Source organism: Mytilus trossulus, chromosome 1 (assembly GCF_036588685.1).
Source record: "Mytilus trossulus isolate FHL-02 chromosome 1, PNRI_Mtr1.1.1.hap1, whole genome shotgun sequence".
NCBI classification, from domain to species: Eukaryota; Metazoa; Mollusca; class Bivalvia; order Mytilida; family Mytilidae; genus Mytilus; species Mytilus trossulus.
Genome location: NC_086373.1, coordinates 8539085 through 8560801, shown reverse-complemented (window position 1 = coordinate 8560801; position 21717 = coordinate 8539085). Strand labels below are relative to the sequence as shown.

At 32.2% G+C, this 21717-nt stretch overlaps 1 protein-coding gene across 1 annotated transcript; it reads left to right on the top strand.

Moving 5' to 3' along the window:
* The first annotated feature begins 3490 nt into the window (after window positions 1-3490).
* LOC134706567 (uncharacterized) lies at window positions 3491-17687 on the top strand. The gene is made up of 4 exons (XM_063565610.1): window positions 3491-3632; window positions 5207-5361; window positions 14412-14560; window positions 17489-17687. The coding sequence occupies exons 2-4, from the start codon at window positions 5220-5222 to the stop codon at window positions 17621-17623; spliced, it is 426 nt and encodes a 141-aa protein (XP_063421680.1). The 5' UTR covers window positions 3491-3632; window positions 5207-5219; the 3' UTR covers window positions 17624-17687.
* The last annotated feature ends 4030 nt before the right edge of the window (window positions 17688-21717 follow it).

The window sequence follows — 21717 nt, the reverse complement described above, 5'->3', positions numbered from 1 at the left end:
GAACTGTATAGTTTCCAAGGCAAAATTAAAATAATAACGTTTTTTTGACAGTCGATAACGGAGTCTCATTTGAAAAAGATTGATTGATTGATGGATGGATTGATTGGTGTTTACCACAACTTTTAGTATTTTTTTGTTACTTCGTAGCAGTCAGGTAATATTTGAAGAGGAGCCGGAGAAATACTACGACCATCGGAAGAAAAACTGACAATACTAGTCAGTTAAGATTGGAAAAGTCAAATCACAAGATCTTACTTTTTGTTTAGACAAGTAACGAATCTTTAGCCTGCTTTTTTTGGTAAACTTGGAAGTCCTATTTGATTAAACATCATGTTATTATTGTTCAAAAGAATTCACATGATAAATCTTCTGTTCAAAAAGATTTTTTTCTTGAGTTATGCAATATTATTTACGACTTTTGATCCATTTGCATTGGCACATGACCATGGTTTAGCTATAACAATGTTAGATGATAGAAAACAACTTAGCGACCTGGCAGGTGACTTCACCGTAATCGAATCATTTATGGATTTCTACAAATATCATCTGTTGAAACCTTTTTTATATTTTAAATGTTAAGATACATACCTTTAGAAATAAAAAATGTGAGGCAAACCGCACAATACAATATAACAGTTTATTTCTAACCGACATGTATAAAATGCGGATTTTGTTTTTGTTACAATTTGTAAATTTAAAACCCAACAACTCTATTAAGATAACACTCAACTAGTGGTTTAACTTATTCTTGAAAAAAAGCTAACTGATTCTCAATATCATACCCAAATAATCAACATGTTCCACTGACAGAAGTAGTTGTTGTTTTACAGCAAAACAATTATTTGGTGTCTTTCGATAATTATCCATTGGACTTACTTCCATTTCACAACTTGAAGTTGAATTAAAGGTGATGAAAATTCATTATAAATACAACGATGAAAGTTGTAAACATTAAACAACACAACAGAGCACACAAATAACACATAAAAATTCATACTCATGAATAAAGGCAACAGTAGGATACCGCTGTTCGAAACTCATAAATCGATAGAGAAAAAAATCCGGGTTACAAACTAAAACTGAGGGAAACACATAAAATATAAGAGGAGAAAAACGACACAACAGAAACACAACACTAAAATGTAACACACACACAAACGAACTATAAAATAACAACTGCCATTTTTCTGACTTGGTACAGGACATTTTAAGAAAAAAAATGATGGGTTGAACCTGGTTTTGTAGCATGCCAAACCGTCCGCCTTTTTGGCAATGTAAAATATAAGATTAAAATGACAACATTACGTGACAAGACTACAATACAAAGAAAAAGGAAAACATATAAGACAGAGAAACACAAGAATAATAGTTGAACATAAATTTCCAATATCGTGGCAAAAAAAAACACGAAAAATAACCAATTGACATACAATAATATTCTAAACGCAACATTTATATTGAATACTGAGTTATCTGAAGCCAACAAAACAATAGGGATGTTCTCATTAGCTTCTGAAGAATAATCAAGTTTGTGTCTCTACACGTGCATCTGGCGTGTTGCTCATGTTAGTACAAAACCGGTGATAATTTGTTATTCGGTTGGTCATTTTCGGGGGAAAGAAGACGGGATAACGTTATGTTCGCTTTATCTACTACATGTTGCAGTATGGATGTCTAATAGAAATGCGTAATAATGGTGTTTTTTTTCTCATCCGCGCAGAATGTGTTCAATCGATTACAAATAAGGGTAACACATCAACACATCAACTAAAAGAGGAAAACAACGGAACAAAAGAAACAACGAAGTGCAACAAAATCAAACGCCATATAGATTTCAAATAAAAAGCAGAAACATAAAGCACTGTATATTTTAACGAATCAGAATTTTTTAGTCTTTCATATCTTTGATGTATTTCATTTTAGTCCTTATTCCTGCTTCTATTATGTTTCGAATTCCTGACCTCAGTGTTGACGGGCAATTGATACAGTACTTCGACTTATTGGACTATTCGACCACAAAAAAAAAAACTCATATTCAAAAGAAAATTGAAAAAAAAAGATTATGAACAAACTTTAATGTTTACATGATTATCTGGATCAAGTGAAAAAAAACATATGTTACCAAATTATAGCCTAATTATTTTCTTGGAACTTCTTTGTGGAAATTCAGCATAAAAACTAATTGCAAAGAAAAGGAGTGAAGTAAGTGTCCATATAAATGTCCGGTGTCTTTAAAGTTAGCTCCCCATATGTTGTCAATAAAAAAACAGCTTGTAGAAGATGTCATTTTCAAATAACGTTTTGGTTAATTAAGATTATTCATTGTGAAGTTTATAACTTTTGATCAAATGGAAATATATCAATGGGTCATTCTTTATTTAAAAACAATGAGGAATGATTCTTTCGGTCTGTCTTTTAGATAAGAATGAGTAATACCTACAGTGTAAAAGAAGTACAATATGTTTATACTATTACATGCAAAGAGTTATTTTGTATGTACTGTAAATAAACTCATCATAGATACCAGGACTAAATTTTATATATACGCCAGACGCGCGTTTCGTCCACAAAAGACTCATCAGTGACGCTCGAATCAAAAACGTTTAAAAACGATCATGTTTTTTTTTGTATCAATACATGATTCATAGAGTAGGTTATTTTACGATAATTAGGAAGAGGTTTAATGGGCAATTAGACAGTACTTTAATGTTGTCAATAATGACAATGACCTTTATGTAAGTTTCATAGCTTCCTATCCTAACACCTGTACTGCACGTATGTGGCTTACTCGCACTTACAACCAATATGTTAATCGCATTACGATAACTTTATTCTGAAATCTTTTGATACACATAACGAGAGGTCACAAATGATAAGAAAATTAAACATTGAATAACGATACACAACACAAGCTTAGGTATGATACCGACTTTGATGATTTTTACTTTTTGCATGTCATTTGCACATGCATCGTGGTGGCACCCACATCCGCACATGGCCTGGAATTATGTGATTGCCGAAAATTATATCAAAACTGATATCAATGGAAACATGTTTGTCGTTGATTTGTTTGATGTGCCTAAAAACATTATTGATGAGTTTCACAGGTATGTCACAATGTTGATAACAAAATCTATATTCTTGCAAAAAAAAATAATGTAGGGGATCTGTTTGAAAAAAAGGGGAGTCAATTGATTTTGCTTCTGTTACACAAATAATTTAAAGAACGGATGACACTGCAAAATACTGACTTCCAATAATTTACTGAAAAAGCGATTCTTTTTCTGCCATTAAGATAAACACAAGTGTAATTTAAGTTTATTATGTATCTGGTTCCGATTTATATCTAAATATGACTGCTCGTTTCTTAATACGGACTTAATTATATCACTGGTCAAATTTTGATATTCTGGTCTCAGCATTCTAGTTATATGTTAACCATTACATTACATTTATACTTCTATGCAATATTTATTTTTCAAAAACTGGAATGGGATAAAAGTTATATGCCACTTCTCTGCTGGAACGAAAGAAGATTGGCGTACTGATGCCGGTCAGTTTCCATCTGAGGGACTAGGAGCATCTCATAAGAACTGGCCAAATGAAAAATGGGTGGACATCAGAAATATTCAGTGAGTAAATAGAATTTTTGTAACTCCTTTGATGAATGTTGCAGAATGCGAGACATAAGGATGCTAATCTGGTGGCACTGCTGGCATCGTAAAATATTTGTATAAAGCGTTATATTTCAGTGGATAAAAGCCCTGTATATTTCACACCTTTTATACAGATGCCTTGTGTCTAGTGTCATCGAACACATTTTAAGGATGTTTGCTTGTCATGTTTTGGAATTTTTGTCAGAGTATCGAAATCCTCTAGTTTTTTCCATTTGAATGTCTTAATAAATTGTGCACATGGACCCCCGTTTTTCTTTTTATAAATTCTTTCACGTATAATTATCAGCCATTTTTAAAAGTCTTATAAAATCCTAATAATTCTCTAGAGAGCCAAATTTCCAATGGCTAATATCGCAAAAACAAGGACATTGACCCCTATTTTTTTTTTGCTTTCTTGATTCCTTAATTTATCCCCTATCAATATATACTAGTGTTATGGAAAGCTGTTTATTTTGAAACTGAGCAGCAAACTACCTTAAAGAGGCACCAACACTCAAATTCATGGTCACCGATTTATAACATTGTAAAACATTCATCCAAACTATCAAAAGTCTAAAATAAACAGTTTACAGAGCATGGGGTAGATAATATATAGGTTCGTTTTGTGTGTATTTTAGTCCTGACGCCTTCTAATTAACTATCGATTTGACCTCAGATAACCATATAAGCGATGTAAACATAAATAAAGATATGAATAGATTAAACCAACACGTGCAATTGGATTTTTATAGGTCTGTTTGATTTTATTTTTTAGATTAAAAAAAGATTGTTCTCATTGCTTTTAACCGTATAAGAATGATTTTATGTGCATCGAATTAGTAATGAAATGATTTACCGTTGTTTCCCTTTCATTGTTGACATTCTTTTTCTTTAAATAACCAGTACACGTACAATGCATGCGTTGTCAATCTCTAGCTAGGGGTTAAATTGAAGTTCAAATGAATACGGATTTGAAGAGGTCGACTCATTCACTTGCAAGTGAATAACTAATAATCAATGTTTCTTAGCGTAATTTGACAAAATTGAACCTTTTCGGCTGCAAAAAGCGAATTGTTATTTCCCTATTTCACTTTATTATTGATTGAACAAAAAAAAAAATCAAACTTTAGATTTTGTATATATCTCGTAGCTAGTGCTCCTTAAACAGTACGGTAATATATAAATTAATAATTTATTAAAAAGTTGAATAACAAAAATACCGAACTCCGTGATCTTCTCTGACAATTAACTTAAGAGTTATCCCGTTAAAATGAGTGAATCTGATAAATAGTATTTATGACCCATTAGCATACCATTTTCAGGCATATTTATGAAGATGTGGAACTCAATTTAGTTTATAATTCAGCGAAAACCAGTGCTACGGGCTTTCTCACACTTTACTGTGTATGTATTTATTTTGTGTCATCGGTGGTTATTTCATATCTTTTGTTTTTCTATTATGGAATGCTTAGCTACAAAAGTCAACAATTCATCAAGCAATCGAAATCATGAAATAAATACAATATCTCATAGTATTATCATGTTTACAGAGTTAGACGTATAATGAGAGAACGAATTGAACTGGCAAATCGCCGCCATTGCGATGGTGTTGATCCGGAAAATGTAAATGGATGGGAACAAAATCAAGCAGGACTCCATTTGACACCTAATGATCAATTGGACTATAACAGATATTTAGCTCACGGTAAACATGCCTAATCTTCTTATATCTATATATTGACAGTTGTCTTATTGGCACTCATGCCATATCTTCTTATATCTATAGATATATATTGAGAGTTGTTTCTTTGGCACTCATACCATATCTTCTTATATCTATAGATATATATTGAGAGTTGTTTCATTTGCACTCATATCATATCTTCTTATATCTATATACATATATTGAGATTTTTCTCATTTACACTCAAACCATATCTTCTTTTATCTATATACATATACATATATTGACAGTTGTCTAACTGAAACTCCTACCATACCTTCTTATATCTATATACATATAGTGAGAGTTGTCTCATTGGCACTCATACCATATCTTCTTTTATCGATATACATATATTGAGAGTTGTCTTGTTGGCACTCGTAACATATCTTCTTTTATCTATATACATATATTAAGAGTTGTATATTCATATATTGAGAGTTGTCTCATTGGTACTCATACCATATATTCTTTTATCGCTATTAGTCGAAATTGTCCGTTCATCTAACTGACTGCTAATTACCTTTCGCATCGGAGTCAAGTGATAAAAACATTATCGCTAAAAACTAAGGGAGCAGGTGCGTTGTCAAAATAGGTAAAATAGCGATAATCTATAAATATCTATATACATATATTGGGAATTGTTTCAATGGCACTCATATAGCATCTTCTTATATCTATATACATCTTTTGCGAGTTGTTTAATTGACACTCATACCACATCTTCGTATATCTATATGCATATATTTTGCAAATTAGAATTATCTAACACAATTTAAATTTTTCCTTGACACCTACATACACATTTAATAAATATGTTGATACATACAAAAAAAGAGGAAAGTCCATATTTTTGGGTTAGTAATCCTTATTTCAATGTCCAACTATTGTAAATCACGTGCACATACATCATGATACTGTTTTTCGTTCACGGACGAGGCAAGTGTTTCTATATTAATCTTCATAAGGTATAATAGAGAAATAAGGTTCCGAAAGCATGAAACATTCGACCTGGACAGGTAATCACAAATACAAAATAGACACAGACTAGTATCATTTGAGATTATCAAACCATCTGTCCGCTGTGAAAGAGGGTCTTCAGAAATACTGTGTAGTGGTATAAACCATATGTGGGTTCTAAATATAGGCAACAGTAGTATACCACTGTTCGAAACTCATTTAGTGTATATAACTATCATGCATACGAATGTGTGTAACTTATTATGTTCATGTGTAATGTGTATACATATTCAAAACCTGTGTATTTGTTATACAGATAATTATGTAGAAAATCTTAATGGTAAGGAGACGGCCATTTTGATATTCTTGGGGGGGGGGGGGGGGGGGGCAGAAGGATTTTGAAAATAAATAACTCAGCCTTGATAATCACAAAAATAAATGGTTGTTCAGTGGTAGTTTGAAAATTAATTACCTGACTTGCAATGTAATGAAAATAAATAACTCAGCAGGTCTAATCAAAAGTCTGAGACGGCACCAGATTCTTCGTAAATTCATCTTTTCCCCAAAAAAAATCGGGAAACACTTCCCACTTTTTTTTTTTTTTTTTTATAAAAGTATTAATATTATTTAAATATATACTTGAATTATTTTAATTTTAGTTTCTTGTGTACAATTTGGAAATTAGTATGGCGTTCATTATCACTGAACTAGTATATATTTGTTTAGGGGCCAGCTGAAGGACACCTCCAGGTGCAAGAATTTCTCGTTACATTGAAGACCTGTTGGTGACCTTCATCTGTTGTTTTTTCTATGGTCGGGTTGTTGTCTCTTTGATACATTTCCCATTTCCATTCTCAATTTTATTGAAATGTTTGAAAATTGGTTTCATTTAACTTGAGGTATATTGTCTCAGGAAACCTTACCTCACTTTTATTTTAACAGGGCCATAACTACATTGAGACAAATGCCTCATGTAAAATGCGGGAAATTTCAGACCAAACACTTGTCTACATATCAAATTGTGATTACGGTGAGTGCCTTGCAAGAAGCAAGTTATGTTTTCCCTCAGGATCAATGTTTCTTATTCATTTGTCTTTTGTTTATTGATTGCCCTTTCATATTCTGTAAGTGTTGCATTTCTTTTGTAAACTAGTCATTTTGTTATGAACTTGATAATGAGTTTTTAAAAAAGTAGCTGCCACAGACTTAACTATGTGAAGTCCATTTTTGCTTTAGCATGCATGTTGGTCTTTTGGTGTTGTTCCTAGAAACTTCAGTCTCACATTGAATTTATACATTTTGCTTTGAGGCCAAAAAATTTATTAAAACAAAACTTGCATTTTCAGATTAGGGAAGGGTTTTGAAACACCTATTAAAGGAGCAAGATTTTGCATCATTTGTTCTATAGCTTCTTTGGCCTTCAGTTGCTCAAAAACCCTTAAAAAAAATTGCCTCGCTCCGATCGGCGAAATATGTTTGCCAATACTTTTAAAAGAGGCTAGTTACAATCAAACTTTAATACTAAGTATGTATGCAATACATGTATATGCATTTGGGAAAATAAAAGATTAATTTCTACAGAGGATGATGATTAATTCTGATTAAATGGTACATAATGACTTGACGATGTATGTAATATTTTTAATTAACAAATCATTTAAAAAAATATATGTCTTTGAATACCATAAACATAGTTTGAAAATAAATAATCAGTCCTTTGCTTTAATGAAAATGATAAATCTTGCTTCAATATTGCAGAAAAAGAATAATCTGTCCTCTTAGTTTACAAAAATAAGTAACCGATCAAAAAACAAATGAGCCTGCACCCCCCTCCCCCCCCCCCCCCAATATATCAAATGGTCGTCCCCTAAAGGTCTTTCTTTTTGAAATTACTGACATGGTATATTTTTATTTTTTTTCAAATATAGAAAATTGAATGTATAATACTAACAAATACTAACAACTGTATAAATATGATATTTACTAATGTTTACGAGGCCGGGATAAGGTACCGGTACTTGTTGTTTTAAACTAACAAATGTACAGATTTCAATAAAATGCGTTAAATTTGAAAAAAATAAAAATCGGAGGGCTTACTTTGTCTTTATTGGATATATAAGCTTCATAAAATTCCACAAAAACAACGATACATTGCCGGTTAATCTGTATGATCGATTTAAGAGTTGTCAATTAGATTAACAAACCATCTGTCCGCTGTAAAAGAGGGTCTTCAGAAATACTGTGAAACTGTTTACCCGCTTAGTGGTATTAACCATATGTGGATTCTAAATAAAGGCAACAGTAGTATACCAATGTTCAAAACTCATAAATCGATTGCAAAAAATCCGGGTTACAAACTAAAACTAAAACAAAATACGTATACGGTCACACTGTACGCCTACGGTCTGTCTAACGAATAGATGTTGTTTAAATTTATTAGATACAAAGATCTGTTGAATAAATTTCTATTTGTATAGATCTGATGAGTTTATCCTTTTCAAGTGATTGTTATAGATCGTTCATATGTTGTACTGTTACAACATTGTCCCAGGTTAGGGGGAGTGGGATTCAGCTAACATTGCTTTTACCGCCACATTCTGTTTGTATGTGCGTGTCCCAAGTCAGGATCCTGTAAAAAGTAAAATCGCAAAAATACTGATCTCCGAGGAAAATTCAATCGGAAAGTCCCTAACCACATGGCAAAATCAAATAACTAAACACATGAAACGAATGTCATATTCCTGACTTGGTACATAATGGTTCAAATGTAGAAAATGGTGGATTGAACCTGGTTTTATACCGCTATACCTCTCATTTTTACGACAGTCTCATCAAATTTCATTATATTTACAACGATGAGTGATAAAAACAGACATAATAAATAACATTGTCAAAGTATGGGTACAGCTGTCATCACTGTTTTACAATCTAAAGACAAATAATTTCATAAAATAGCACAAAAGCATCTTTAAAATTAAAAACACATTCAGTGCTTCGCATGTCTGACGTCAGAAAATTTATACGTAACATAGAAAGAAACTTTGTCGTTCAATGTTTTCACAAAACAATGATTGAAAAATAAAAAGTATGTTAGATGGTGACGTTGGCTTGTCACCATCTTATGGTGTTTATATATCTCAACTTGTACGATTTGCTCGTGTATGTAACAACGTATTAGATTTTAGCGAGAACAATTTATGTATAAAAGTAAAAAAAATTACACTAGGGTTTTCGAATCACAAAGTAGTCAAAACATTTACTTAATTTTAGCATTGGTTTATGGAAATAATTCGTAAATATAACTCAACATGCAGACATCTTATGCGTTCAGGTATTTCCCATCCACTGTTTTATGGTAATATTCTTTACAAAGCACAAAAATGTCAGTATTCACCTCAAAAGCTTACAAAACCTTTAAACAAACTTATTAAGAATGGATATAGTTACGATACTGTTGTCCGGTATTAAAGATTGCATATCTTGGCTTTAATATTGATTCACTAATATGGCACTAAACACATTTATTTAAAAAAAAGGTTGTTGGCATGACACGGGTTATGTTCTTCTGGTATATTTTGTTATAGTATGAGACTAAACCCCTAACAGGAGGGATTGTGCCGAACATTCATATGATGAAGACATATCTTTCAATCAGTTTAATTGAAGTCTGGAGCTGGTATGTGAGTTAACTGCCAGTAGTCTGTTGTTATTTATGTATTATTGTCTTTTGTTATATCTTCTGAGATCGGAATCGGACTTCTCTTGAACTGAATGTTTATGTGCGTATTGTTATGCGTTTACTTTTCTACATTGGCTAGAGGTAAAGGGGGATGGTTGAGGTCTCATAAACATGTTAAATCGCGCCGCAATTTTGCGCCTGTCATAAGTCAGGAGCCTCTGCCTTTTGTTAGTTTTGTATGATTTCTAATTTCAGATTCTTGTGATTAATTTCGGAGTTTAGTATCATAAGTATGACGTCCATTATCACTGTACTAGCATACATATTATTTAAGGGGCCAGCTGAAGGACACCTACGGGTGCGGGAGTTTCTCGCTACATTGAAGACCCATTGATGACCTTCGGCTGTTAACTGCTCTATTGTCGGGTTGTTGTCGCTTTGACACATTCCCTATTTCTTTTCTCAATTTCAGAATTAATTTAAGAAAGAGACAGCGATTTAAAATTGATCAGAATTTCTGTGGAATTTCTAATAATCCACAAATGGTAAATACCACTATTCGATTAAAATAATTTTGTCGTTTGTCGTTCAAAGTATTTTCTAATTTATAATAGAACTATAACATATTGACAAATAATAGAAAAATTACATAATGCCGGGATATTTTAAGGTACAGAGTCACGTCATAAGAACCAACGAAACACAAAATGTCGCATATACAAAATACACCAGCAAAAATAAACGATAATACAAACACATTGACGGGATGTATAAGAACCGAGCTCGGTCAAGAAGATAAACCAAACAGTAAAAGTAATATTAACAATTGAACAAAGACAAATGAAAGAACAATATAACATGTAATTTAGTAGTTGTCGTTTTGGGATTTGTTACAGATATGTTTTTCGTTCAATTTTTGTACATACATTAAGCCGTTAGTTTTCTCGTTTGAATTGTTTTACATTTGTCATTTCGGGCCTTTTATAGCTGACTATGCGGTATGGGCTGAGGTCATTGTTGAAACCCGTACGGTGACCTGGAATTTCTGTGTCATTTTGTCTCTTGTGGGGAGTTATCTTATTGGCAATCGTATCACATCTTTTTTTATAGCTAGAAAATACAATTAAATATCTAATTACTGACATAATTTTATATTAATATTCTTGTTATTGTTATTAAATACATCAAAAATCATACTTATCAACCTGATCTTGATTTATATTCTTTTTTTAGAAATTAGCCTGTGACGTCACTATATGTAGCGTTGATACATTCGTGTAACGGACATGTCGTAATTCTATCATGCTGTTTTTGTATTGTTTTTAATTGTTTTACGTATTCTTTGTTTTTCTTTGTTAACATGTCGCAATGTTATATTATTTAAATATGTTTTTCTCTGTCCTGAACGTTTTTTCATTTATTCATACTGTATTCCTGCCATACAATGTTGTCATTTTAGCGGTAGATTTGACATTGCCTTAAAAGTGTGAGGTTTAATTTGCCACAAAACAAGGTACAAAACACCATTTTTTCTTAAAATGTCCTGTACCAAGTAAGGAAAATGGCAGTTGTTATCTTATAGTTTGTTTGTATGTATGTATATATGATGAGTTTTATTTGTATTGTCGTTTGTTAATTTTTTATGTTGGTACGTTGTTTCCTTCGTATTGATTCCCCCGTCTTTAGTGTGTAACCCGAATTTGCTTTTTCTTAATCCAGTTCGTGAACTGGTGACAAAATATTATCGCCCCTGTAAACAGTGGGCTCTTCTGACTAGAGGTAATCGGTAAAGAATAGCGGAAAATGGTGTACATTGTTTACGAGCTTGAAATGAGCTAACACAGACGAACTGAGACGTGTCAACGTAATGTGAATATGATAATGCACCAGGTAAATTATTAATTGTTAAGTTTATCACATCATCGTATCTTCATATGATAGGTAAATAAATGAATTTTCGATTTTAAGTGTCGTCAGGGTTCAAACCTGGAATCATGCCAACCTTTCATTATTTTTTTTTAATACTAACCTATAGTCGGAACATCTTGATTTTCTCCGAATTTGTAAAGTTAATTATGCTGCTTGACATATATTTTTTTTGGGAAAAAAAATTGATATGCAGTCAAATGTGGCAGTTTTTAATATTTGTTGCTATGTGAAATAAAGGGAAGTAAATTAAAGTAAAAGAAGGCGCGCTTTTTCAAAATAGCAAACAATTTAATTCAGATGCATAGTATTTTGTCAAACGATAAAGAATATCGTAGAAACTTGCTAGAAATTCATCTAATTTATAAAAGATATACAACATGACATACTGAAATCTGAAAAGGGGTAAAACCACCATACCTTGAACAAATTCAGTTAAAAAAAAAAGGGGGGGGGTAAAATGCTACGAAATTTAGATTTTATTTATTTTTTGTCGACAGCCAAAAGATGATTTGACATGTAACTAACTACTTTTTCAATTTCATTGTAAAGTAAAATTGGCTTTTTTGGGGTCTCTGTTTATTGTGGTCTGATGTTTTCAGGTTCTCTTTGGATTGCCAAATAATATTATAATCATCTAATTGAATGTTCAAATTATTTTGCAGCGATGATGTATATGAAAGGAAGACTGTCATAAAACCCAACAGTTCCGGATGGCCTTTTAAATAATTGCTTAACATCAATAGCGATGTAAGATTCAAGTGTTTGATTTAGCACAAGTTTAGCTAGGTTTTCCTTGTAATTGTGGCAGAAAAACCACTAGACAGTGTCATGCATTGAAAGGATATCAAACGGATATTTTATGGAATGATTCTCATACATATAAAATCATGTGCATAGGAATGTGGAGCTAGTGTCTTTCATGCAGCAATTTTTAATTTCCAATATAAACTCTGAAAAGACAAGAGCATAGAAATGTATACCAATGAGAAACATTCTTTGTGAATAAAATCATTCCAAAACTTTAATGTGTCATTAGTGTTGCATTATTTATCAGTAGAGATAATCAGATTCCAGTAAGATTGTCCAACTGATGGTTTTTGTAAAAAAAAATGTTTGTAATCATTTTTGTAAATCTTAGTTGTTTTGACAATCCGGGCTGTGCATGTTGCCCGGCTGCCCCTTTCAGTGTGAGACAATATTTTGTTTATGATAAACAAAATCACTGATTCTAGACTGGAGCGGACCCATTTTAGGCAGTTAGTGCGAATCCTTTAGGTTTAAACCATTACATGCAATACGGGGGAGGGGGAAGATTTTTTTTTACAGAGTCAAACATTTTTTCCTAATAATAATACATTGAGATTTAATATATACTTTGTTATATGTAGTGTGTATTTTAAAGTATTGCCAACAAAATTCATCAAATTTGGGATCATAATATTGTTTAAGAAAAACCCTTACCCCCTGTACATCATAAAAGTTCATAATCTTCTGTAACACACGTGCATGGTTAATTCGGATCACATATTTTCTATTCCGATGTTATAAGAATTCGAAGGTTCATATCATTTACAATATCATTCAAAAAATTTCTTGGATTTTTTTTTACTATCAACTTTGAACCTCGAGGTTACATTGTAGTAAAAAAAAATCCAATAAAAACGTTGAATGTAAATGGTATGCACCTTTAAATCTTATATTGTAGGACTGATGTTGTTCAAACATAATGTGTTGATCAATTATGTTATGATGATTTTGATAAACTTCACATTAGGTAATCTTTCACGTATATTGATTACATTATATCGAGTTGTCCCAACGATATACTTGTCGGTGTGCTCGATCATACAAATTTACCGACATTCATATAGACAAAATGACACAACTTTGAAAAATTCTTGTGACGAAACTACATTTCGGAACACGTTAAAATTTGGATACCCAGAAAGCTACATTATTAAGGTTTGATATATATTTTTTTCAAAAAAAAAGAAAAATATGCAGTCAAATGTGGCAGTTTTTTACACACCCCTATGTTGAACAATAGGTTGTTCAATTAACAGCATGTTTGGCAATTAAAAAATCATATATTAACACATTTAGCTTTAACATATACTTTATTTAAAGTGGTTGTATAAAAGTTATATAATGGTTTTGTGTTTTAAGAGATATTCATCCCTATGCATATCGGGTTTAATACGTAAATTGTCTCTCCTGTTTTTAGACCTTTTCTATCTCTTTCATAAGAAGAGTGACTTTTCTATTGTTCTAGTGTCACTGGAAATCCCACTGTTAATCGATTTATGACTTTTGAAGAGCGGTATACTACTGCTAATATATATAGCCTGTAAAACGGTATATCATTCCTTTCAACAGAAATGGCAATAAAGCTCATTCAGTGCAATAAGAATATTTTTTCTTGAGTTTTTTATTTTTTTATTAATGTTTTAAAAAATATTTGCAGTGGCACATGCAAATGGTTTAGCTGTAGGACTAAAGGACGATGTAAGCCAACTTAATCACTTGGTAGTCGATTTTGACTTCGCCATAAACGAAGCATGTATGGATTCCCACACATGTGACCTGTACAAACCATTTTTTCGTGCAAGAAAGGTATATTAAGAATATTAAAAAATCATTATTAAGCTACAGAACTATACAAATCAAAAATATTTATTGGCAAAACTACATATATAAATATGTATAGTACATGGTATACTGATGGTAGTAAGCCATTACATACCTATATGGAGTTATTTTCTTTCAGAACGATAGGTAATTCTTTCTCGGAGAATTAACCAGGACGGTACCATGTTTCAATGCAATATGCTCCAAGACATATCATAATGACCTATGAGAGGTCATTGTTTTCATTGATAAAAATGCAAACTATAATTTACTTCTAATTTATATTCATCTGTATATTTTTTGTTGCCGATTGGGGAATTTAGTTTTTAAAGTTAAATCTAAGATAGGTGTACACAATCGTCTTTGTCCGCATTTTAATTTAAGAAACAAATAATACTTAATTAATAATCTTATGGGGTTTTTATTAGGTTTTTATCTGTTTTTTTCTAATATTCAAATTAAGACTATGTCTAATATAAGTTGAAGTTCAGATTTACTGTTTAGAAATTTTAGAATTTTTTGAAATACTAAGGCTTTTGTACCTCATGCATAGATTACCTTAGCTGTATTTGGCAAAACGTTTAGGAATTTTGGTCCTCAATGCTCTTCAACTTCGTACTTTATTTGGCCTTTTTGACTTTTTTGGATTCGAGCTTCACTGATGAGTCTTTTGTAGACGAAACGCGCGTCTGTCGTATATACTAAATTTAGTCCTGGAATTTATGATGAGTTTATTTGGAACGATGAATATATCCATTTATCAAGTTCTTCCCAAACATCAAATTCTTTTGGAACAACCATTATAAAGATTTTTATATTTTATTAGTCAACCAAATATTTTATACCCATGAGCGTAAATCTATTGGATCCCCACTAAAATTTCCTCACATAAAATCTATTTATGATAGAAAATCAATCCGTTGTACTGCTAAACATTACTAAAATGATATTCAACCAATCTGTATCATGTAGAAGTGTTTTTGCTTTCTTAAGTTTAAATAAAAAATGTTTTTATCTAGTCTAGAGCACCACCCGGTACGGGAAATTATATAGTATTCAAAATAAATATATATCAAAAAACGAGATATGAATATGCGCATTTTCCCACTTCTGACACGTTAGCTAACCTAAATCACCCCCTCCCCCCCCCCAAACTCTGTACCGTCATATCATATATTTTCATCAGCAGGACTGTTATAGTTACTTAACACATTTGAGAAATATCTACGTCCTAAAAAGGGTTGAAAAGATAATATTTTAGAAAAGAACAATCTTGTTTCACCCTGTATCGACTCACAGAAAAATGATTAATGGCATAAGAAAATTCTAATCATCACCCCTTTGTTTGATAATCATTGAATGTGTGTTTTTTGTGGTTCTGAAATAATGTTGTTTATGGATCCTCAATTTTCGTCAACTTTAAACTTGTTTGGCTCTATAACTATTCTGTTTGAGCGTCACTGATGAAGATATCACCAGCCCAGTAGTTAGCACTTCGGTGTTAACATGCATATAAATTATATGGTCGTTTTTATAAATTTCCTGTTAACAAAACTATTTTTTCGAAAAACTGAGGATTTTTCTATCCCATGCATAGAATACCATACCCTAGCCGTATTTAGAAAACATTTTAGAACTTTGGATCGCCAATGCTCTGTAAAAATAAACTCATCAAAGATACCAGGACTAAATTTAGTATAAACGCCAGACGCGCGTTTCGTCTACAAAAACTCATCAGTGACGCTCGAATCCAAAATAGTTAAAAAGTCTAAATAAAGTACGAAGTTGAAGAGCATTGAGGACCAAAATTCCTAAAAGTTTTGCCAAATACAGCAAGTAATTTATGCCTGAGGTAGAAAAGCCTTAGTTTTTCAAAAGTTTCAAAAATTTGTAAACATTCAAACTGAACTACAACTTACATTAGATATAGTCTTAATTTTGGACATTAAAACTCATATTTCAAAAAAAAAATTGACTGCGTCATGAAAAAAGGAAAATAAACAGACAGGTTATAGTATACAAAACACTGAAACACAACATAGAAAATAAAGACTGAGCAATACGTAACCAAATAAAAACTTGGCTATTTACACCACTGGGTCGATGCCCGAGGGTATCACCAGCCCAGTAGTCAGCACTTCGGTGTTGACATGAATATCAATTATATGGTCACATTATAGATTTTCTGTTTATAAAACTTTGAATTTTTCGAAAAACTAAGGATTTTCTTACCCCAGGAGTAGATTACCTTAGCCGTATTTGGCACAACTTTGGAATTTTGGGTCATCAATGCTCTTCAACTTTGTATTTGTTTGGCTTTTTAACTATTTTGATCTGAGCGTCACTGAAGAGTCTTAAGTAGACGAAACGCGCTTCTGGCGTATAAAATTATAATCCTGGTACTTTTGATAACTATTGGGTGATCAATTCGGAGGAGAAATCAGATCTTATTCTACATATTCCACCCCTGTTGTCCATGTTAGTTCACACCCAGTGATAATTTCAATTATGTAGGTCACATGCGGGGAAAAGAAGACGGGATACATTGATGTTTACTTTATACTTAACACAGTATGCAGTGTGTGGATGTGTAAACAAAGTGGGTAATAATGCTTTCTTTCACATTCATACAAAATGTATTCAAAAACTTAGACTGACACTCAACTACCATTTATAATAAAAGTGACAGATTTTGATTTGAGATTGCATATGGGACATTTTGTCAAGGAAAGACTACAATCGAAAGTATTTTTAGAAAGTATGAGCATTAGTAGAATTTTTGTTGGGGTAACCAAATAACTACGTAATAAACAAGATAAACTAGATACAAGTACGGCTGATTTTTCCAGATCAGGTTTTTTTGTATCATTTATTGTTTTGTCATCGTTACTACTTTGATTTATTTAATTTCAGCCCGTATTTCACGTCCAATACGTGAAGTCTATCAGAGAAGGTCACCAAAGGAAAGAAGAGATATGCTCAAACCGACCTCCTGACATGAATACTTTAATCAAAGTTAAAATGGATAACTGGAAACTTGCTTGTTGAAATTTTTGTCCAGTAAAAAGCGAGCATGTTCGCAGTGTATTTGTAAATTGAAATTGTCTGATAAAACGACCATATTGTTTCATTTTATCTGTCCAATACTGATGAATACCTCATATGTGTCATCGTGATATGCTTTATCCAAGACCACTGGGGTTAGTTGATACATAATCTTATGGAAGCCTACTTGTGGAGCAAATGAATACCAATTTGTCATATGTATTGGTTGTGTTGTCACAGTTTGAGTTATCAGCATTACCAATGTTATGTCAACTGATCGGGGGCGGAGCTTACGTTTAAACTTGCATACGGACAGTCTATTTGCAGATTTTTGAGTCAATTTGATAATGAATTAGTGCAGTAAATTTTGTAATGAGATGAAAATTGTGACAAAAAAAACCCAACTGAGATGAAAATTATGACAAAAAAATCAACTGCGACGTGACTTCAGTCTATCTTATGTTTTTGAGAGTCACGATTTATGCAAGTTGTAAAGGTTCATTTATCAAGAAAGTTACTATCAATATTTCAAATCTAATGTTAGTGAATTAATTCGAGGAGAGATTTCTTAAAAATAGCAAAATCAACTTACGGGTAATTGTGCTTTGGTAAAGTGGAACCTTAGATTTTTCATAATAGTCAACAATTACCAACAGATAATAAAAGAAAGGTGTGTTACTTTTGGGATGCACGTGTAAGGTTTCTTGATAATGAAATAAAGACCACAGGAAAAGAGGAAATCGTGAGTAAATAGATGATTCTGAAATAGGTCGTCTCTGAAACTACTGGACCAAATTTATTCAAACTTGGTAATAATCATAATTGGAGTATATTGTTTAAAAATGTGTCCAATGACTCCAATTGTTGGCTGATGTCTCTGAAACTGGATAATTTAGAACAAATCTTACATGAGGTAAAAATGATGATCAGGTTGAGATCTTCCTACCTACAATTTTTAGACGAATCAGACTAGTTGTTTGTTAATTTAAAGGACATTTTGCAGATTTTGCTTATTACCTTCAATATTATTATAGATGGAAATAAACTATAAACAGTAAGAATGTTCAGCAAAGTACGGTATACAAATAAGACCAACATTGGTAATTGGCCCCTTAGTGACTTAGTGCCCGTTATTATAAATTTTTCATATATGTGTGTAGTCTTTTACAAAAGAGGGACGAAAGATACCCGCGGGACATTCAAACTCATAGTCTGAAAATGAATTGACAACGCCATGGCTAAAAGGAAAAGACAAATAGACAAATAATTAAACACAAGATAACAACATAGAAAACTTAACACTAAACAACACGAACCCCACCCAAACTGGGGTGATCTCAGCTGCTTCGGAAGGGTAAGCAGATCCTGCTTCACATGTGTCACCCGTCGTGTTGCTCATTTTATTACAAACCTGGTAAATAGCCTAATTCGGTAGGTCACATTCATGAAAAGGGGAGGGGTTTGTAATTACGACGTAAGGAATATATCCGTTATCATCAGTGAAACGATTTCATTGATTAAAAGTTCACAAATAATGAATAATCAAATAGCAACATTGGTTATAACGTTAAATTCCGATAGAACGCGGCTGCATCACAGACAGCTCATAAGGTTTATTCAGAACGAGGGGAAATTAACAACTTATCCCGAGGGATGTCTTCAAAGATAGAAAACCGGAATGAAAAATGGAAAGTTGTCACCGTCAATTTGAAAAGAGAATTTATTGAGGTAAGTTTGGGCAGACTTTAAAATAGTCCAGATTTTTAATTTATGATCAGGAAGAATTAATTGCCTATCCCAATGCGCGTTTAATTTTACATTTACTAGTTTGATAGTCAAAACTTATGGATCCTATGGATCAAATTTAGACAAACCAATGTAAGGGTTGACAAAGGTGTATACATATGATTATCCACGGACTTTTTCCCTCTGATAGTAAATGAAGTAAAACAGTAGTACACCGCTGTTCAAAAGTCATAAATCGATTGAGAGAAAACGAATCCGAGTAACAAACTTAAACCGAGGGACACACATACCATAAGAGGATGTTTATGGTTCATTCTTATGTTGTACATTAATACCAGTCACAGGTATGAGAGAGGGTTGGGATCCCGCTAACATGTTTAACCCCGCTACATTCTGGAGCCTGTAATTCAATGATTGTCGTTCGTTTATATGTTACATATTTCATTGTTCATTTTTTGTTACATAAATTAGGCCGTTAGATTTCTCGTTTGAATTGTTTTCATTGTCATTCCGGAGCCTTTAAAAGCTGACTTTGCGGTAAGGGCTTTACTCATTGTTGAAGGCCTTATGGTGACCTATAGTTGTCATTTTCTGTGTCATTGTGGTCTATTGGAAAGAGTTGTCTCATTGGCAATAATACCACATCTTTTTTTATAAACAATGCAACAAACAAAGAAACAAACTATAAGATAACAACTACCATATTTCTGACTTACTACAAGACATTTTAAGAAAACTAGTGGGTTAAATCTGGTTTGAGGCTAGCCAAAACTCCGCGCAATGTTAAATATACAGCTAAAATGATAAAAATTCATGACGGTAATACAGACTGAGTACAAATAAATACAATACCACCAAAAACAAAGAAATATATAAATAAATAAATTAATAGTACATTTCGACATGTTAACCACAGAATAGCAACGAATAACTAAAACTAATTTAGGACAGTACACAAAACGGTTACCTATAGTTGTTATTGTCTGTGTCACTTGGTCTCTTGTGTAGGGTTGTCTCATTGGCATAAATACCACATCTTCTTTTTTGAAAAATAAAATTAAGAACGGTGTGTTTGTCAAATCATTGCTTATAATGGGTTTTTATGCTATGCAAAATTTTATTTCATAAGGAACTGTCTGTACCATGTCAGGAATATGGCTGCTGAGGTGATCTATTCGTTTGAGGTGTTTGAGCTATTGATTTTGCAACTTGGTTTGATTTCCGTTTTGAATTTTTTGTGGTTTTATTTTTTACAGAGGAATCAGTTGGTGGACTGTTACAAGATAAACTATCTATATCTGTCTATGTAATATGCCCTCAATTTTGAGTGGCAGTCTAAAAAAAAATGTGCCCTTCATTCCGTCTACCTTCCGTGCAGAACCTGCCTCTTGTGTTTACTATTAATGTTTTCTTTGTGTGTTAGGAATATATGAATCACGACATTATGGAAGCAACAATCATCCATTCAAGTTAAAAAGTTTACAGTTCTGAATTGACAAAATAATATCTGATAGAAAAAGTAGAGATGTGCAAATGTTTGTAATTTATAGTACCTTTTGTTGTTTTTAAGTATCAGATTATAAATGGGTTAATTATGAAATCTATCTCAAATGAATTGTTTATGAAATTTATACGTGTTTTTCGTTTCTCGTTTTTTATATAGATTAGACCGTTGGTTATCCCATTTGAATGGTTTTACACTAGTAATTTTGGGGCCCTTTATAGCTTTTTGTTCGGTGTGAGCCAAGACTCCTTGTTGAAGGCCGTACATTGACCTATAATGGTTTACTTTTTTAAATTATTATTAATGGATGGAAAGTTGTCTCATTGGCACTCACACCACATCTTTCTATATCTATATAGGAACATGTGGGCAAGATGTGGTCACAATTGTTTCTATAATAATCTCGACTGCTTGATGAAAAACATGTTTTCCAAATGTATTTAGATAAACATGTCTACCAAATGTATTCCGATAGACATGTCTAACAATTGTATTCAGATAAACATGTCTACCAAATGTATTTAGATAAACATGTCTACCAAATGTATTTAGATAAATATGTCCACCAAATGTATTTAGATAAACTATGTCAGATAAGTAATCATTAATCGTGTCAGTTTCTTTTATCAGTTTTACATGTTGTTTGAATCAGTTTTTTCATTCTTAAAATGTATGTAAATGTATTTTGTTCGTTCCTAAACCAGATGATTAAATCAACTAAATTATACACGTTTGACATACTGATCTCTCTGTTTTGCCCTTGATAAAAAAAATTGTGAGGTAATTGCCTCCCTACCTCAATAGAAGCTACACAACTGGATGACATCAATTAGATTATCAACAGCAA

Excerpts from the sequence above, each read along its gene's own strand:
- LOC134706567 (XM_063565610.1), top strand. The coding sequence starts at position 5,220 with ATGAGAGAACGAATTGAACTGGCAAATCGCCGCCATTGCGATGGTGTT. Across the intron at positions 5,362-14,411 it reads TAACAGATATTTAGCTCACG|TGGCACATGCAAATGGTTTA; the intron begins GTAAACATGCCT and ends AAATATTTGCAG. Across the intron at positions 14,561-17,488 it reads CATTTTTTCGTGCAAGAAAG|CCCGTATTTCACGTCCAATA; the intron begins GTATATTAAGAA and ends ATTTAATTTCAG.